Source organism: Excalfactoria chinensis, chromosome 1 (assembly GCF_039878825.1).
Source record: "Excalfactoria chinensis isolate bCotChi1 chromosome 1, bCotChi1.hap2, whole genome shotgun sequence".
In the NCBI taxonomy this organism is placed as follows: Eukaryota; Metazoa; Chordata; class Aves; order Galliformes; family Phasianidae; genus Excalfactoria; species Excalfactoria chinensis.
Window position 1 is genome coordinate 88,713,143 of NC_092825.1, and position 17,657 is coordinate 88,730,799.

At 37.0% G+C, this 17,657-nt stretch overlaps 1 protein-coding gene across 3 annotated transcripts in view; it reads right to left on the reverse strand.

Annotated features, from left to right (window-relative positions):
• Window positions 1–1,349: 1,349 nt before the first annotated feature.
• The window catches only part of CADM2 (cell adhesion molecule 2), a 640,564-nt gene continuing 624,256 nt past the window's right edge, over window positions 1,350–17,657 (reverse strand). For 2 of the 3 annotated variants that reach the window (XM_072327211.1, XM_072327209.1), the window contains 2 exons: window positions 5,257–5,382; window positions 2,189–3,628 (listed from right to left, as the gene is read on the reverse strand). In XM_072327211.1, coding sequence (XP_072183312.1) covers window positions 3,510–3,628; window positions 5,257–5,382 — 245 coding nt within the window. In that variant the 3' untranslated portion in view covers window positions 2,189–3,509. Of the gene's footprint in view, window positions 3,629–5,256; window positions 5,383–17,657 lie in introns of all 3 variants that reach the window. The other variant, XM_072327210.1, reaches the window with a different exon arrangement.

Sequence of the window (17,657 nt, forward strand, 5' to 3'; positions counted from 1 at the left end):
CAACATCAGGTTCCCTAAACAGTTTCTTGGTTTGTCTGATGATGCTAAAAGAGTGTGAGGATGCACCCCTTGTCTTCTGATGCACAGCTTTCTTGTCCAAATCATGAGAATGTTCTTCAAACTTTAGAAAAAATGAAATAAATTAAAAAAAAATTCTACATTTAAAAGTGTAGAAATAATCAGCAATCAACACTGTAAACAGTACACTGTCAGAAACAAGCTACCTGGTTTTGAGAAAACTACTCTGCATGGGTGTGAGGGAGAGGATGTCACACATTTTTTGGCTAATGTCTTCCCATCAAAAGCCTCCATTTTATGCATTTGCTGGGTACCTTGCAACCATCTTCAAAATGATCTTTCAGAATGGTATCTTGACTAAAGGAAACAGAAAACTGGTTTAAAACCAGCCTACTGAATATCATTAGCTTTGAGCAATGGTTTTGCGTACAAAAGAGAATTATGCCTCTTCACACTTGGTACAGTAATTTCAATCTGTGAGGACTAGATAGGCATGTAAAGTGCTACCCAGTCAGAATTTGCCATTTATGGCTGCTCGTTGTGGTGTTTTTTACACCTGCTTTGCACAGATGTGACATCGCAAGGTACAAGATAATGGAAGATCAACCGCATTAAAAAGCAGCACATATGAGAAGTTTTAATTGGAAACCAATGAAATAGTGTATTTCAACAGTCCAATTCATATCTTTTTTGTTTGGTTTTGTTTTTGCAAAGTCTAAACACTGTTTTTATGCTGCTGAAAAAAATGATTCGAAACAGTTACCCCAAGAGCAATCCTGCTTTTGAAGGTCCTGCCTGACCTTGGTTGGGCAACAGTTCAAATAACAACTCTACTATTCAAACAAGCTGGAATTAGGAAGAATAAAAAAAGGCATAAACATCGTGCTTCTGGGGAATTCCACTTGAGCAAATAAGGCCCTTGTCCAGGGAAGCACTTCTTTTTATGCGTAAGAATAGTGCCTTACAGTTCAATGGAACTTCTCCCATGCCTGCCACTGAGTGTGTGCTTAGACGCTTAGTTCAGTCGGGCCCCAGGTACTGAAATGAAACCTTGCTGTATTGTGGCTAATGACAATTACAGTTGTGGCAAGAATCCATATTTTTGGTACTAAACTGAATGACTTCCTTTGCCAGCCTTTTTACATGTGTATGTTTTGAAAGACATGAATATCTTGTAAACCTATACTAGTTTTCAATGTGTCTAGTAGCACCTACCTGGTTCTCTCAAACTACCATATTATATTAACATATTATTGCATTTTTCCACAGATGGGTATGGAGTGAACTGTAAAAACAAGCATGCAATCACATCAATGCAGACTAATTTCTTTAAAATGTCATACTGTATATGATTTATTATGTTAACACTCAACCACATCATATTATTTATGTCTGTATATTTTGAAAAAAAGTGCTGCTTGATTGATGTCACCCTTTTTTCTTAGAAATTAACAAGATAAATGCTTCAACAAAAACAATTAAAATACTCTAGTATTGTCCTTAAAAGGTTTATAACTTTTGATAAATAATCTGACACAGCACCTTTATCTTCCATTTTTTCCATACTACATGATGTCATATTCCAAACTCTCCCTTTCCCACACAAAAATAAAATCCCAGGAGAAAGTCCTTTACAGTAGACCATCATGCTTTTAGGCTTCACAAACAAGTACAGCAACCAGAGAGAAATATTCTTTTGTCAAAGGTGCAAAACTCAGGAGTACAGCAAACTCCATCTAGACTAACTTGCATTCTCCAGCATAGAATCATTACTAAGAGCTGTTATGGCAACCTTGTTACTTCATTGGAAGAGGAAATAAGCCAATGGGCTTACAGTGTTTTGTTGTCGCAGTTAAGAGCATGTGTTTTTCAGCTGTCAGTTACACAAAAAAATTCAGAAATAATCCAAACAGAGACTTTCACTGTGGAGCTAAAAGCATGGCAGGAATTCTCTATCATTCACGGTGACATAAGTTTGTACCTCACAAAATGCATAGACAGGAATTTAATATAAAGAATTAGTCCATTTACTGTATACACAAAACATATATCTTTTGTTTTAACATTTCTATTTTTTTTTAATTATTATTATTTTTTCTTTTTTTTTTTTTTTTTTCCTTTTTTTTTTTTCTTTTTTTTTTTTTTTTTTTTTTTTTCTTTTTTCTTTTTTGGCAAACCAACATAGAGAAGCAGCTCTGGAACTGCCAAATTAAAAACAGAATTTTTGCAACTCAATAGTATTTTTAAGGATTGTAATCAAATGTGGTTGTAATTTAAAACCTGAGGCTGTGCACTGGTTGTTAGCATAAAACTACCTTTCCATATAACATTGTGCTTCCATTGTATAACAAAGAAAAAACTAACAAGAACTAGAAAAGTTTGCTGCTGAACAGTGCTAGGACATACAGACAAAAAAAATACTTGTACATGTTACCTACTTAGAATATCGGTTTGAGTCATATCTAAAGGGATATAATGGACATTAGAAAATGCCTACTTGTGACTGACTTAGCTACTGCCAAAAAAGTTAAATATGTATCAAACAATGTTTAATTGAATTTATTATATGCACTATATACATATACTAAAATGTCTTGCAGTCATGCCCCATGAACGCTTCAGATTTGAGTAGGCAGGTGAGTCCATGTAAAGCAAATAAATTACAGAACCAGAAATTACTCACAAAAAAAAATAATAAAAAAAAAAAAAATCTCTAATCTTTGTGATCACAAAAAAAGCAGTAGAAGGGCAGGACAAATTTGTTTCAAATGAAGGACTATTACCTAAATTTGCAGAATCAGTTAGCTATTCAGCATGATTTTACCACTGAAACATGGCACTGCTGTCAAGGTACCATTTAAAACATAATAAAGCAAAGCAAAGCAAAACAAAAAATTCAGTGGATCAACAGTTGTATTTTTTCCACCAAATCCAAGCACACAATAAACTATTCTACAAAGACTTCTGTTTGTATTTCCTAGGGCATATGTCTCAAAAACAAGTTGCTTTTTTAATTATAGACATGTATAAAACATTCTTTGTAAACCTCTAGTCTTAGACTTAACAATTTATGTAAGTAAATTAGGTCCTTACCTAATAGTATTTGTTATGAATATTGTTCTATGACATACTAGTAGGGACCATGGTAAAAGAAACTGAAAAAGAAGAATGCTGTATAACATTTAAAAATGTAGAAAAATTGAATTAAGATGATGATTAACATTGTTAAGGCTGTATATTCAAGCACTGTATGTTAAGAGAGCAGTGGATATGAATTTTAGGCAATAAGAAATGTCCTGCTTTATACATGATGCTGTAATTATAGAATGGGGATGTCAACAGCTGATTGTTGGCATAAACTGGCTACTTAGAGCAGGTATGTGAGTTAATAAAGATAGCAGAAGATGGCAGAAGTGAAGTCTGAAAAATGATAGCCAGTTTTTTCCAGCATTCAGCCTGATAAGTAAAACTCCAAGATTCTAGCTCTGCATCTAAATGAAATACTCTTTTTTCTCCTCTGCATTGACTTGGCTGCCTTCTGCATTGATAATGGCTGTGTCGGCATCAGGTGCATCTTCAGCTCCTTTTGCTTCATTTGTTAAATATGTTCCTATAGGAATCAGTACAACAGAAAAAAAAAAAAAAAAAAAAAAAAAAAAAAAAAAAGATTAGTTTTTTTTAGCTTTACATTGTATTATAGGAAAGTACATTTCTAACAATGCTCCAATTGCTTCATGAATGGACAGATACTTTTACACAGATTTAGTATGAATACTTGTAGGTTCAGCTTTCTACTTTGTCTATGAAATATCTGTAGTATTAACACTGGTAATCCACATGCACAAATTCACATTTACTCACAGTAAATTAAGGAAATACCTTAAAAAAAAGACCACTTTTTATTTAACTGCAGTAGTATGCAATGTATTTTGTAATTATAGAATAAATGCTAAAATCTTGGTTATTTCATGGAACATCTATTCACAAAAATCAAACCAACTTTAAAAATTTGGATATTCATAAATGCTTATTAAAAAAAAAAACAACAAAAAAACAACAAAACAACTCACAAAAAAAACCAAAAAAAAAACAACCAACAAACAGTTCTTTTTTGTACTTCTTTTTCACATTATCTTACATACGCTTCAATTTTACTGAATTGTGTTACAGTCATTTCCAAGAATTGTAAAACTGAGGTAGTTTAACCATTCAGATTATACTAGCACACATTTTTATGATCAGAAAATGAATAAAAACAATTGACCTCAACAACCACTTGTCCCCTTGTGAAAAGTATAATTTATGTTGGCATAAGATTCACATGCTTTTGTTCAGAAATAAAAACCAAAAGAGACACATTTCCACTGGCTTATTTTTTCCCCTACCTGCTCCAATCAAATTAAAATATTATTTGTATCAGCTGATGTCTGTTAGCCATATGATTATCCTACCTAAATGATTTAATTAGTTAACACCAATACTAATCCTTTCTTCTCCTAGGCTTTTTTTTATTTTATTTTATTTTTATTTTTTGTGGGGATAAGCAAATCAACTGGGTTTTAGTAACTGGTCTGCAAGCTATTCAGAGGTTAAATCTCACAAAATGATTTCAGAATTAACTAGGTCAAAATGGGATCACAGAGAGGCTTAGTCAGAAGTCAGTGTCACTCCATCCCTCTTATCTCTGTTGGTGGTGGGGATTCAAAATGAAAGGAATAGAATTCTTAAGGTGAAACCTCTGCATAAAGTAAAGCTTGACCCAGGAATGAAACTTTTATTCTGGTGGGACCATTAGCAAAAGAGCTACTGATCTGAAATTTCACAATCAGTACTTAAAATTACCTTTTTTTTTTTTTTTTTTTTTTTTTTTTTTGCACATTAAAAGTATCAGCACAAGAAAAATCTTGTGTATGTATGTAAACATTCATCTGTTGACTTGATATACTAATTAATATTACAAGATCATGTAATCAAGTGTCTAGAGCTAAAGGCTAAAACCAAGGGGCACTCTAAATCACCAACTCATGACATGAATACATAACTAGACATTGTTTGCCTTAGTTAGTCCACTGAAAAACTGGACAGAAATTCAGAGACTTCATCTGTGATTACAGTGTGAATGGAGCTTGCTTGTCCAAATCATTCAGCAGATGGGGGAAGGTGAAAGGGAAAAGCATTCCCAAGTGACATTATGCCTTGCTTCCAAAAGGGACAGAAGTTCCACTAAGTCTATCCTACCTTTATGTCTTGCCAGGTATCGACCAAGGAGAATTATAGAACATAGCGTTACAAAAACAACTACAGCCACTATTCCTCCTATTAGAGCGTGGTCAGGTCCGGTCTGTCCAGCCAAAGCATTTGGATCTACAGGGAGAAAGAAAAACCAAAAGTGGTCCTACACAGACAAAAACTGACAGGAAAAAATCACAATACCCAGTATTACACTGATCATTCTGAAAATAGGACATTTCCCTCTTTAATATTTAGCATGGTTATTCCCACTTTTACTACCATATCTTATCAACAACACAGTGCCGCTTGTATTCCCAGACTGTCAAAGCCCTGAAAACATTGCATTCATGAAAAATATTACCTTCTTATTCTTTAGCAGAGGTTATTAAATGGGAAAGGTTTCTGGTTTTGTCCTCGTCATTTTACAACCGAAAACCTGTCCACAGCTATTTATAGAAGGAAAAACAAGGAACTGAGAATTGGGGATCAGATAGCATCAGCAGAATAGTGTCTGCATAATACATAATTTATAGACCTGATTCTCAGTGGGGAACCCTTAAATATTCTCTTCCTCTCATTCCTATCCTATTGCACCAGAAATAAAAAGGCAGATAAAGTGCATCCTTGCCAAGTTCCTCTGCACATGGCTGAGTCTGCATGAATTTGGTCAGATAAAGGTACTGGGCAACCTGAAAGATCATCATTCATTTTCAAGCCTCAGTTTGAGAATTTACTGTGAATACTCAATTAGCACCCAAATGGAATGAGCCACTATATATTCAACAGTGTATTATCATGTCCACTTTACTAACTCTGGACCAGGTGCTACTATGAATGCTGTCAGATTTAAGCCTTCTGTGCTGGTCACCTGTCTGTCCTGTTGGCTGGTGCTTCATGAATGTTGCAAAGAACACTGGGAAATGACACTATTTAGGGGTGAGTAATTCTCTGAAACTTTTGAACAATGAATGAGCAATCTCTGTCAGCTGAAATATGCAAAAGGAAGAAAATATTCAATCGAAGAGTCATGTTAAGATTTCTATTTTGATGAAAGTGCCTCAGCTACATTGTAATAGTAATTCTCTCAAGATGCTATTAGCATGTTCTCTATGTTGCTGTCAGTCTACACACACTGTTTCAAGGGCATTTCCCTTGTAGCAGCCATTTATATTCTACAAATAGTTTGCAAACAACATCTTTCTGCAAAGCAGAAAGGTAGGAAAAATATTTACAGAGAAAATAAGGCTATCCTGTAAAGATGATTAAAGTGCCTCTAATAATGCTTAGGAAGTGTGATTCTGTGACACCATAATTACATTCTGCTGACCAAGATCACTGATTAATGGTGAGATGTATTTATATATCTACATAAACACAACTGTATATAACTATGGCATTATTTAAATGAAATGAAAGAGGCATGCTTCCTCTTCTCTTTGCAAAACATCAGCCACATGGAAACTCCAAGTTTTCTGGAGCACACGGCAGTGTGGGCCATGGTTATAGATACTGTTCTGCTCCTAAGTCACAAAACCCCTGAAGCACGGCTTCCTCCCCTACTGCTGGCTTCAGAACTCCCAGCTGTTTGTCTTCTGGCTGCTAAGAGGACTTAGGGAAAAATGACCACACCACACCACTTCTGCAGACATCACAGCAAACTAGTTAGGTGCCTCAAGAAAGCTAGAAACATATTATAAATTATGCTATCTCTGCCCCTTCTCCATCATGAAAATTCTGGTTCACTCTATTGAGCAGGGGGGACCAGTTCAAAAGGCTCAATTTTGGTGATCAAGAAAGACACTCATCTCCATGTTCCAGCAGCTTTGCAGGGAAAGGCAGAAGGGCTGAAATCTCTTCCTGCCAGAGCCACAGCTTAGAGCCTACAGCCCTCCTTCCCCAGGCTTTGCAGAGGCTCGGCTTTCCACAGCACTTAGAAGGCAGTGATTACTCACTTGAGAAAATGGAAGGTGACAGCTTGCTGCAGGACTTTCAGCCTGCTTGAGCCAACTAGCAAATTCCTCCTTCTGTGGTGCCTGTGGCAAAGCTGCTGTAAACCTGCTCCCAGCAGCAAAAAGCAGCACCAACTTTGGCACTCAGGAGAAGCAATGTCCCTAAGTGCTGCATGTAATCTGCAGGAGATGCTCTTCTCCAGAACCTGGGCAGGAGCAGGATAAATTTGTCTTCCCAATGATATGCTTATATACTTGCTAATATAGTAGCAGGAAAATTAACAAATGAAAGGCAATATTTTGAAGGACAACATCCTTCCTGATGTAGAGTATAATCTAAAGAAGGCCTAGCTTGGCACTTTATCTAGTACCCAGATTTACACATCAGTCTTATGTGAGCTTCTGTAAGCACTACAGACAGATATGGTCACATAATGGTAATCATAATACATTGAGGTGAATGTGCCTGTGTTCTCATCCTCGGGTGATTACCAATATGTAGGTCCTTCCTTTAACATACTTGATGCAATGGACTACTCCCGATGAAGACTAATGAGATTCTACTGTTCCTAAAGGTTGACATTTTTAACCTTTAATTTTAGTTTTTCGTCAGAATGCAAAAATAGTGTTGTATTGTCATTAAGAGAGAACTTTACGTTTCTCAGTCTTGGTGAGATTACACTTATAAATATTGTCACAGAAATCTATTCACAAAGAAACTGTGTGCGAACTATTTCCATTATCAAGAAGCAAAAAAAGGAGTAGATTCTACTCAAGGCCCTACTAAGGCACGTGGAAAATAAGTATGAGGTGATTGGTGGTAACCAACATGACTTCACTAAGGGCAAGACATGCCGACAAACATGGTGGCCTTTTATGATGGAGTTACGGTGTCACTAGAAAAAGGAAGGGCAACTAACATCATTTACCTGGACTTGGGCAAACTGTTTGACACTGTCCTGAACAACACCTGGTCACCAAACTGGAAAAATCGATTGGATAGATGGACTACTTGCTGGATAAGGAATTGTCTGGATGGCTGCACTCAGAGCTGCAGACAGTGGCTCACTGTCCAAATGGAGACTGGTAATGAGTAGTGTTCTCAAGGATCAGTACTGGGTTTGTGCTATTTAACATCTTTGTAGACGGCATGGACAATGGGATTGAGTGCACCACCAATTTGCAGATGACACCAAGCTCAGTGGTGCAGTTGACATTCCAGAGAGAAGGGATGCTATCCAGAGGGACCTGGACAGGCTTATGCCAATCTTGTGAAATTTGACAAATGCAAGTACAAGGTCCTGCACCTCAGTTGGGGCAATTCCAAGCATAGACAGAGACTGGGATGATATTGGCTTGAGGACTGCCCTGAGGAGAAGGATTTGGGGCTGTTAGTTGATGAAAGACTCAACATGAGTTGGCAATGTGTGCACTTGCAGTCCAAAAGGTCAATTGTATCCTGGGTTGCATCAAGATAAGTGTGACCAGCAGACTGAGGTCGATGACCCTGCCCCTCTACTCTGCTCTCCTGAGACTCCATCTGGAGTACTGTGTCCAGTTCTGGAGCCCTCAGCACAAGAAGGACATGACCTAGTTGGAGCAGGTCCAGAGGAGGGCCATGAAGATGAATGGAGAGCTGTAGCATCACTCCTATGAAGACAGGCTGAGAGAGTTGATGCTCTTCAGACCTGGAGAAGAGAAGGCTCCAAGAGGACCTCACAGAAGTGGTACCTGCAGGGGGCCGACAGGAAAACTGGGGATGGACTTTTTATAAGGTCATGTAGTGACAGGAGGAGGAAAAATGATCTTTTTACAGCAAGTGGGTAGATTTAGACTAGATATTAAGAAGAAAATGATTACTGTGAGGGTGGTGAGACACCAGAACAGGATGCCAAGTGAAACTGTGGATGCCCCTTCCCCAGAGGCATACAAGGCCAAGCTGGATGAGGCTTTGAGCAACCTGGTCTAATGGGAGGTGTCCCTGCCTACAGCAGGAGGGTTGGAAATAGGTAATCTTCAAGATCCCTTTCAACCCAAACCATTCTATGTTTCTATGATTAGTACCACTGAAAAAAATCACTTATTTAAAAGAAAAAATGAAAGGAAGGAGTGGATGGAAAGGAAGGAACTGGAGAAAGATCCCCACAAGAAGCCAGTATTTTTTGGGGAAACAAGCACTCTTTCATAGCAAAATGAAAACCTGCACAATATAAACAATGCTATGAAAAGGAAGTGCTTCTCATAGAAATTTTCTCCTCATAGAAAAATAATGTTAACATTAAATATAAATATGCTCTACATTATGCATGCTGTGTAATGCACTATACATTTGCCATTCATTAAATGACCTAAGCCCCATGACTGAATTATAGATCTGGGACTATCTACCATCTCATAAATAATTACTGTGTCAAAATGTTCCTGAACAGTAGCTGAAAGACAGAAATACAGGGGTTTGGAAAATATGCCATTTTCCATTTTAGATATTTATACAGTGACCATATACAATCTTCCAAGTGCTCTTGGCATTTTTATTAACAACTCCCTTTAGGGAGGATGCCCTTTATTATCTTCATGAGTTTCACCTGGTCTTGGCCTGCCACACTCATAAGTCCAGCAAATAATGCCTTAATTATTCAATCATGCAATAGATATTTATAATCAAGGGAAGAAATAAAAAATGAATTAGTTTGTCAGACTGTTTTCTACTGCATGAGTACAACAAACTAAAATACTAATGGCCTGAGACACAGAAATTCAAAGATCTTAATCAATCTAGATCTTCAATGATCAGTTCTTTTACCATTTACTCTATTGTTTGATTGGACTAAAGAAATCTTACAGCAAGACAATGTCAGTAAAGCCAAAAAGTATTTTTGTTTGTTTCTGTCCTGAATTTAGGAAGTACCTTCAAAGTACTGATTGCTGATACAGTGACATTTTCAGCTTCTGGGATTTGCCCATAACTGTTTGTTCACAGAGTTACAGAGATAACATACTTAAAATGAGTAAGAGGAAAGTAATAGATCATTCATTAAGAAGTGAAACACATTGGATAAGCCTTTACACCTATTAAATAAGAAGATAAGTGCATTTTCTGACTGAATGACTAAGTTTCAGTGTAGAATATTTTTATGTGATTTCACACATTAGCTAAGCAGAGAAATGCTGAAACAGTTTTTCATGCTTTTGCATAAAGTATATGGTAATTATTCATCTAATTTCATTTTCTTACTGCATAAGTTTCCTTCTTATTTATGCACAGTTGACTTGACTGAGCAGGCTGCAGGAAGGGGTCACATAACCCTTTCCCAAGCAATGGGAGAAAAAGAGCTGTGTATGCTGAAATGGTAGCATATTTTGGGGAATATGCTCAAGTAGTCCTCTTTATTGTAAAGCTTAATTTTTGGCTCTGGTGCTGAACTAAAAAGTTATACAAAAATCACTTTGAGTACGACATGCTCAGCTCTGAGGGATCTAAAGTAATCATTCATTTTGACCATTTATACTAAATGAAAAATTGGAAACAAACGCCCTAATTTGCTCTGGAGCTTAAAACACATTCTCAAAATGAAGAATTAGGCAGACATTATTTGAAAATAACTGTTCCTTAGGGCTGGGAAAAGAACAGGGATGTCCCATTTCTGACAAGTGCTGAAACCCTCAGCCTACAGTCACTTTTACTGATTTCATGAATAATCCATTACTTAGGCAAAATAGAACTGTTCCAGCAAGAGATCCTGGGGCGTAGCACCAAGTCACAATTTATGTGGCAGCAAAATCTCTTCAAGTGATTCCTCCGTCTTTCCTCAATTTCACTCCCAGTTATCAATCCCAGTACAATTTGCAAAGCATTTATACTTTGGACAGAGACATTGTTTAAACGGCCTGGCCCAAAATCAGATCAGAAAAGCAATGTGCATTTGGGGCTGAGGAGATCCAAAAAGCACAAAAAACCCCAACCCACTTTGTCCAATTTGTAGAACTCTTGAGTTACTGCAAATGAAGAAGGAAAGGGTAAGAAGGTGTGGTGGAAAGTGGTGAAAGCTTTTGGAGAAAATCTATCAAGGAACCACATCTAAATGTACAAGTACTTTTAAGTGTCTTTGTGAAATAAAATGCAAAAATTACAGGAAGCAAGAAATGGACCTGTCTCTTTACTTCATCCTTTTGAGTTTTGAGACGTTCACCAGTGAATATAAGCTAAATTAGAAATATTCCCTTTCACTAAGCCATACTTCAGCTTAGCTTCCTAAAGAAAGACAGCTTTTGTGATCATGCTCTTTCATTCTCTTCAAATTGCTTACTTAGGAACCATGGATCAATTACAACCAATCTTAAGAGACAGTATAGATCTCAAGACTATTGTTTTCCTGTAACTATCATGAAAGAACAGGCTGCCACAGGAGTTCAGACCTCATTAGGTATCAGAGAACCTACAGGAAGGATGCCTTTAGAAAAACCCTAATAGAGACAAAAAGCTTCATACAAAATCTGTGCCCCAAGATCAATTTTTCAATAAAGGTTTCTTCCCATTGTGATTTCTTTGGCATATAATAAAGCACAGGTCCCTTTTGAAGCTTTTCACACCATTAAGAGACATTTGTAACACCTCAGCTCTTTCCCCAGTGCCTCCTTGTCTCATAATCGGTCAGCTCACGCCGCAGCATTTAGATAATTCAGTTTAAAAGTCAGTCAATCAAAATAATAATAATAATAATAATAAGCACTAAGGGAGGAATTTACTCACAAATATGGATAGTAGGTAGAACTGCATTGACAGCTGACAAGGTATTTGATTTAGGCATAGTGGCTGTGGTGCTGTCTGTGATAAGTGCTGGTGAGGAAATTTTACCCATTTTAGCATCTTCATTTGGGCACCCCACAGCTCAATTTTCCCTTCCTGGCCTGGAGTGCTGAAACAGGTACTTTTAATCTCATTTTGTAATATGCCACTAACCACTAAAATACACGTACTTGAAACTTGTGAAAGTATTGTTAAGGAGGAAAAGAAAGTTTCTAAACCCTCATTTAAATTGCAAAGAGTAGCTGCCCAAAGGGGTTGGTAGTGAAATTTGTTGAAAATGTGTTTTGTTATTAACCAGTTCTGAACTTAAAATATGTGACAGCCTTCCTTTTACTTCAGTGCCTGAAGCAAAGAAGAACAAAACAGAGTGCTAATATGCAGCATATATAAACTGCTATTTTAATAGGAGAACATCATCAACCATAGGGAAGACAGACAGAAAAAAAGCTTACTTGTAAACCTTCAAAAGAATTGATAGCCTTTTCTTCTGGTATTACTGCAGTAGCACATTTAGCACATTTTGCCTCTAAGTGTTTTGTTTTTTTTTTTTTTTTTTTTTTTTTCCACAGCATTGAATTGTATATACATTCCTATTAAGAAGAGCCCCCATCTCAGAAGGATAAAAGCCCCACAGTAATGTGTCAACAGATGAATCTACAGCTCCTTTTGAGAGCTCATGTTGTTCTCATGAATTTAAGATTTCTTTTAGTGGAGGTAAAAAATCACGTCTTGTGATGTGTATTTGTGAGTAAGGGGCCCCTGCCCAAGGTAAATAAAAATATTACCCATATCTATTACTACTTTTTTTTTTTTTTTTTTTTTTTTCTTTCAGTGCTAATAGGAGAGCTGTGTATCTATCCCAGATAAGAAATGAAAAGTTTAATATTTTCTAGGGTCCTTAAAGCCACATTCCAGATTTTCTGCCTTGTTTTTTGTTTCCTTGACATAATTATTCAATGTTTTTTGGTTCTTTGTTTTTTCTTTTTTAATGGTTCTTTAAAAGCTCCAGCTTTCTGAAGGGAACACATTCCTCTAATTAGAGCACACAACAGACTTCTCTTATTGACAACATTATATTCTTATCCTTCAATAAAGTCATTAATTGCTTCAGAACCCGTCTTAGAAAAACAAACAAAAAAACTAATGTGCCAATTTTTGCTTTCATCTCACTTTCTGTAGAGGATAATGAAGAGAAGAAATACTTGCAGACAGTCCAGCTATAATTTCTGGCTACTGAGGAAGGAGGATGTAGGGAAACAGCAAACTGGCAGAAATGACTGTAAAATTTCTGTTAAGCCTCTCTTCCCGAGTGAGTTATATGTAGGCTGCAGCACAACAGCCAAGTTATGGATTAACTCTGCTTCCAGTGTTTTAATTTTCATCTTCTTCTGAAGTTCCAGAATGCTCAGTGCCTCCCTCCATTGCACAAGCAAAGCAAAGCAGATTGAACTGTGGAAACTGCAGCCTATTAGACATGAAATAAAGAAAGCCAACCCTACTTAGAAAGTCAAGATGCATGACTTCCCATTCTCTGAGAAAAAGTGCATTTTGTGTCATCTTTCCCCTAATGACTTTCTGTCAATAAACATAGGAGGATCCCTGCTCTTTTTTGTTTTCTTCATCAACAATAAAGGACAGACACCAGCTGGAGTAGGCGTGCATATGTATGCACAACTCCCTTTCTTGACACCAGAAGTTAATTATCTATATAAATAATGAATAATTCCCTAATTAACACAGAGACTGGAGATGCCAATGAACTCTCATGCTCTCTTTCTTGTAGTACCTTATAGCTGTAGTTTTTTGGTCACTTCCTACAGATTTCAGTTTGCCAAGCAGAACATGCAGAAAAATGTCTGTGTGGGAAGCGGAGTGCTTATACACACACACACTCAGAAGGTTCTGAGCTCAGGTACCTCTTGCAGCCATATGGTCTCTTCCAGTCCTATCCTTTGCTGACAATGAGAAAGCAGTGCTTTGTCACCACAACACATCACAAACTATGATGAGATTGCTTAAAGACAATCCTTCAAAGCATTTAAGAAAGTAATTCTGCTAACCAGTAGCTTCTGGAAAGTAGTATAGTCTTTTCCACAGTCACTTGTCTTGCCATTTTGTTTTTATGTTTATGTGCAGACTCCTCACAAATTGCTTTTCAGGGTTAATCAGTACCACTGTATACCTCAAATAAATCCTCTAACTCAGGTAAGCAGTGCAAGGAAGATAAACATCCATCTAAGGAATGATATTTAACAAATGGAGAGCTTCAGTAAAGTGTAGATAGAGAGGAAGCTGTTCCCAATGGCAGAAGCTAAAGGGAAGAAGGCTTTCTCATCAGTAAGGCAGAGAAGCAGAGTTAAAGCTAGCAGAGAACACCCATGGCTGTATGAGGAACAAAGAGGCATGAGTGAGTCCACAGTTGCACAAGGTATGGTGGATTAAATCCATTCAGGAAATTTTTGAAAACAATAAATGCAGTTTTAATTTAATTGAAGAACAGTTCTAATTAAAACTTACTCCATGCTGGAAGAATACCTATTGTTCAAATAAATTTTTTATGCTGGTCATACTAGGTTTTTCCTTACTGAATCAGATTAGAATAATTATAAACCTATAACGACATCAAAACACCTCAGTAAACCAGCCACTTACAACCAGAATCTGACACCTTAGTCACACTGAAGAGCAATTTAATCTGCCGTGAGACTACTCAGTATGAATAATTGCAACAGTATTTTCTCTTCGGCAGTTAATAGCATATTATATCTGTCAATATATCTCTAGAAGATTAGCCAGGCATAATTGTGGTTAGGATAACTGATCCAAGGAAAGCTGTAGACTGGCCCAGCTTATCTCAGAACTAGAGAGGTGAGAAACACTAGCGGAGACAGTCTGTTGTAATTCTGAGTAAGAGTAAATTATTGAGAGGAAGGTGAGTACTCCTGTTAACATTTAAGGTATCTTTTATAGCCATTTTAATTAGGGCATAAAATTCTATGTAAATTTTTTGGGACAATGGCAACTCCATTAGTGAAGTTTCTGTCCAAGCAATAAAACTATCTTCAGTTTGTTGGAATTTTTGCCTGTGGTACAACTGAATGCCATCCGTGCTATATGCCAACTCACTACTAATGGAAACAACAATATTTTCTTCATTTAATAATGACATGCTTGGTGGAATTCAATATCTTAACCAAATTTTCCCCTGGGAACATTAAGACTTTGTTGTTTTCAGAAGCCTTAAAGTTAAATACCATCCAGCTATTAGTAAGAGATTGTTTGCTCTTACTGCTACTGATTGGTAATGGATTTGCTATGAATAAGGTCAGTCTTTGCTTTCCTAAAGTACTTTTGTATTCATTATATATATATGTATGTATATATATATATATATATATATATGCTAGTTTTGGCTTATGGGGCTATTTTTTTAACTCAGCAGCATGTATTCATTTCTAGCAGCACTCACAATCTCTGTTGTCAATACAGCTAGCTGCAATATATCCGGATTCTACCATGGGGGTCACATCCACACTGGTATGCAACTGACAGATTCATTTCCTACCATCTCTGGAGACAGCTACAAGGACTGAAAAATTCAGAGGTCCAGTGTAATTACTATGTATATTTCAGATTAAATAAATGTGATAAAAGCCTCCATCTGGCTGTTGATCAAACGTGCAAAGGCAGGCTGATTTTCAGTGACATATTACAATATGTCTCTTGTAACAGTCCCAAATGCCATCCTGTAAATTACTTACATTTGGGATTACTTGACTATGGCAGACAGAAATATTACTCACTGCTAAACTGGTGCCTATTGGGAGTACGGGAGACATGGGCTAATCTTAAAGTTGTTAAGCAAGGCATTAAGAAATAATGGGGCCATGTTTATTTTACTAAATGGTGATTGTGCTCACACAATCTGAAGATGGCAAACCTAATTTAATAGCAGCCTGAGCTAGACTCTTGATGTTGAAAAGCCACAAAATGTCTGAAGCTAGGGAAATATGTGTAAGCAGTGTGCTGGAACAGTTCCTGAGGAGAACTTTAAAAAGCAGAACAAAACACATCAACTGCTTCAAATTATGTGCCATCTGTTGACAAAATGGAGGCCTCTTTCTAGACAGAAACTCTGAGATTCAGAGGCTGTGGATAAGGAAAAACTCAAGCTGCTGCCCAACAAAGAAATAGAACTTTCAAGGGAAAAATTGAAAGTGGTACTTCCATTTCTCCTTGGGGTTGTAGTTGGAGTGTGGAGAACCATCACCACATTACTGAAAGTCTTTTAAAGAGATTATGGTAAGAAAGAAAGGCTGGAAAAAAGCAGGGGAGATATTCTTAGGGCAAGTAATTGTGGTACAAAAGTCTGTTCATTCTTATGACTTACAGCTCCTTGACGTTTACAACTCTCAGAAGAACCAGAAAAAAAAAAAAAAAAAAAAAAAAAAAGAAAGAAAGAAAAAAATTCAGAATTGAAAACATCATTGCTTAACTTAAAAGAAAAATTCTCTCCCCTAGTCAAACTATAGGTATTTCTTGTTGGCAGAAATATGCTTGTCCTCAATGAACATCCATTTCATTAATTAAGTGTACCAAGATACTGTATAACAAGGGCTGTCGATTAAGGACAGCTTTGGCACTTCGAATTCTTGTTGTAAAGCCCAGAAGAACAACTTATTTATCCATATCTCTTAAAAGGACAACACCTTCACAACACAGTGGTGAAAACTGATTTTCCTCCAGCCACTTATATGGAAAAAACAAAAACAAAAATACTTGGAAGCATTCACGAGCCTAGTAAGCAATTTCTAGTATTTTTGGCTCTAGAAATATTCTCCTTAACTCCTATTTGATGACTCTAAGAAGTAACTTTTCTTTCTTTTCCTGTCTGGTTCTCATTTTATTTTAACTACATGAGAGTTTCCTTTTACTCTGAATTGTCTCATTAACCCACATTGCTCAGCGTCAAATTCTGCTTAACTGAAGTGGTTCACTAAATGCCATTTCCTCTCAAAAGGTCTCTAAGAACTTAGTCCTTCCTCTGTGAAAGCACAAACACAGAATGTGAAAGAAAACAAGAAGGTTCTAAGCAAAGCTATGTCTAGCACGACTCTCCCAAGTAAGTGTCACTAGTTGGCAGCTTTTCACTGTCTCTTTCCTTCTTCCCTCCCTTCCTGTTTTCCTTGTCTTTTCCCTTTACATTACTTCCATGCCAGGAACACAATGTTCCTCTCTGAAGCATCCTTTGAGCTTAAACCGATGAAAAAGATGCACTCCTAAAGATGTGATTCTGCTCATTATGACCTACTTGATGCAGTCAGGAAAATGTTCATTATGACCATCTTGCTCACACCTGTAACAATCTCGTTCTTGATTCGAAACTCACAGATATTACATGCAGCTGAGAATAAGAGATTCATTCTGAAAGATCAAGCAGGTATAAACCCTTTACACTTACTTAAGTATAAAACTTTAAGCATAAGAACTGTAAAACTTTAGCAAGCTGCTCCTCCTCCTGCAGAGGTGAGATTCATGAATTCGCAACAGCTTCACTCTGCCACCAGGACAGCTGGGCATGGCTCAGCTATGGCCTCCAGCCTGTGGTGCTGGGCAACCCGTAATCAGAGAGCCCCTTGCAGGCAGCAGCC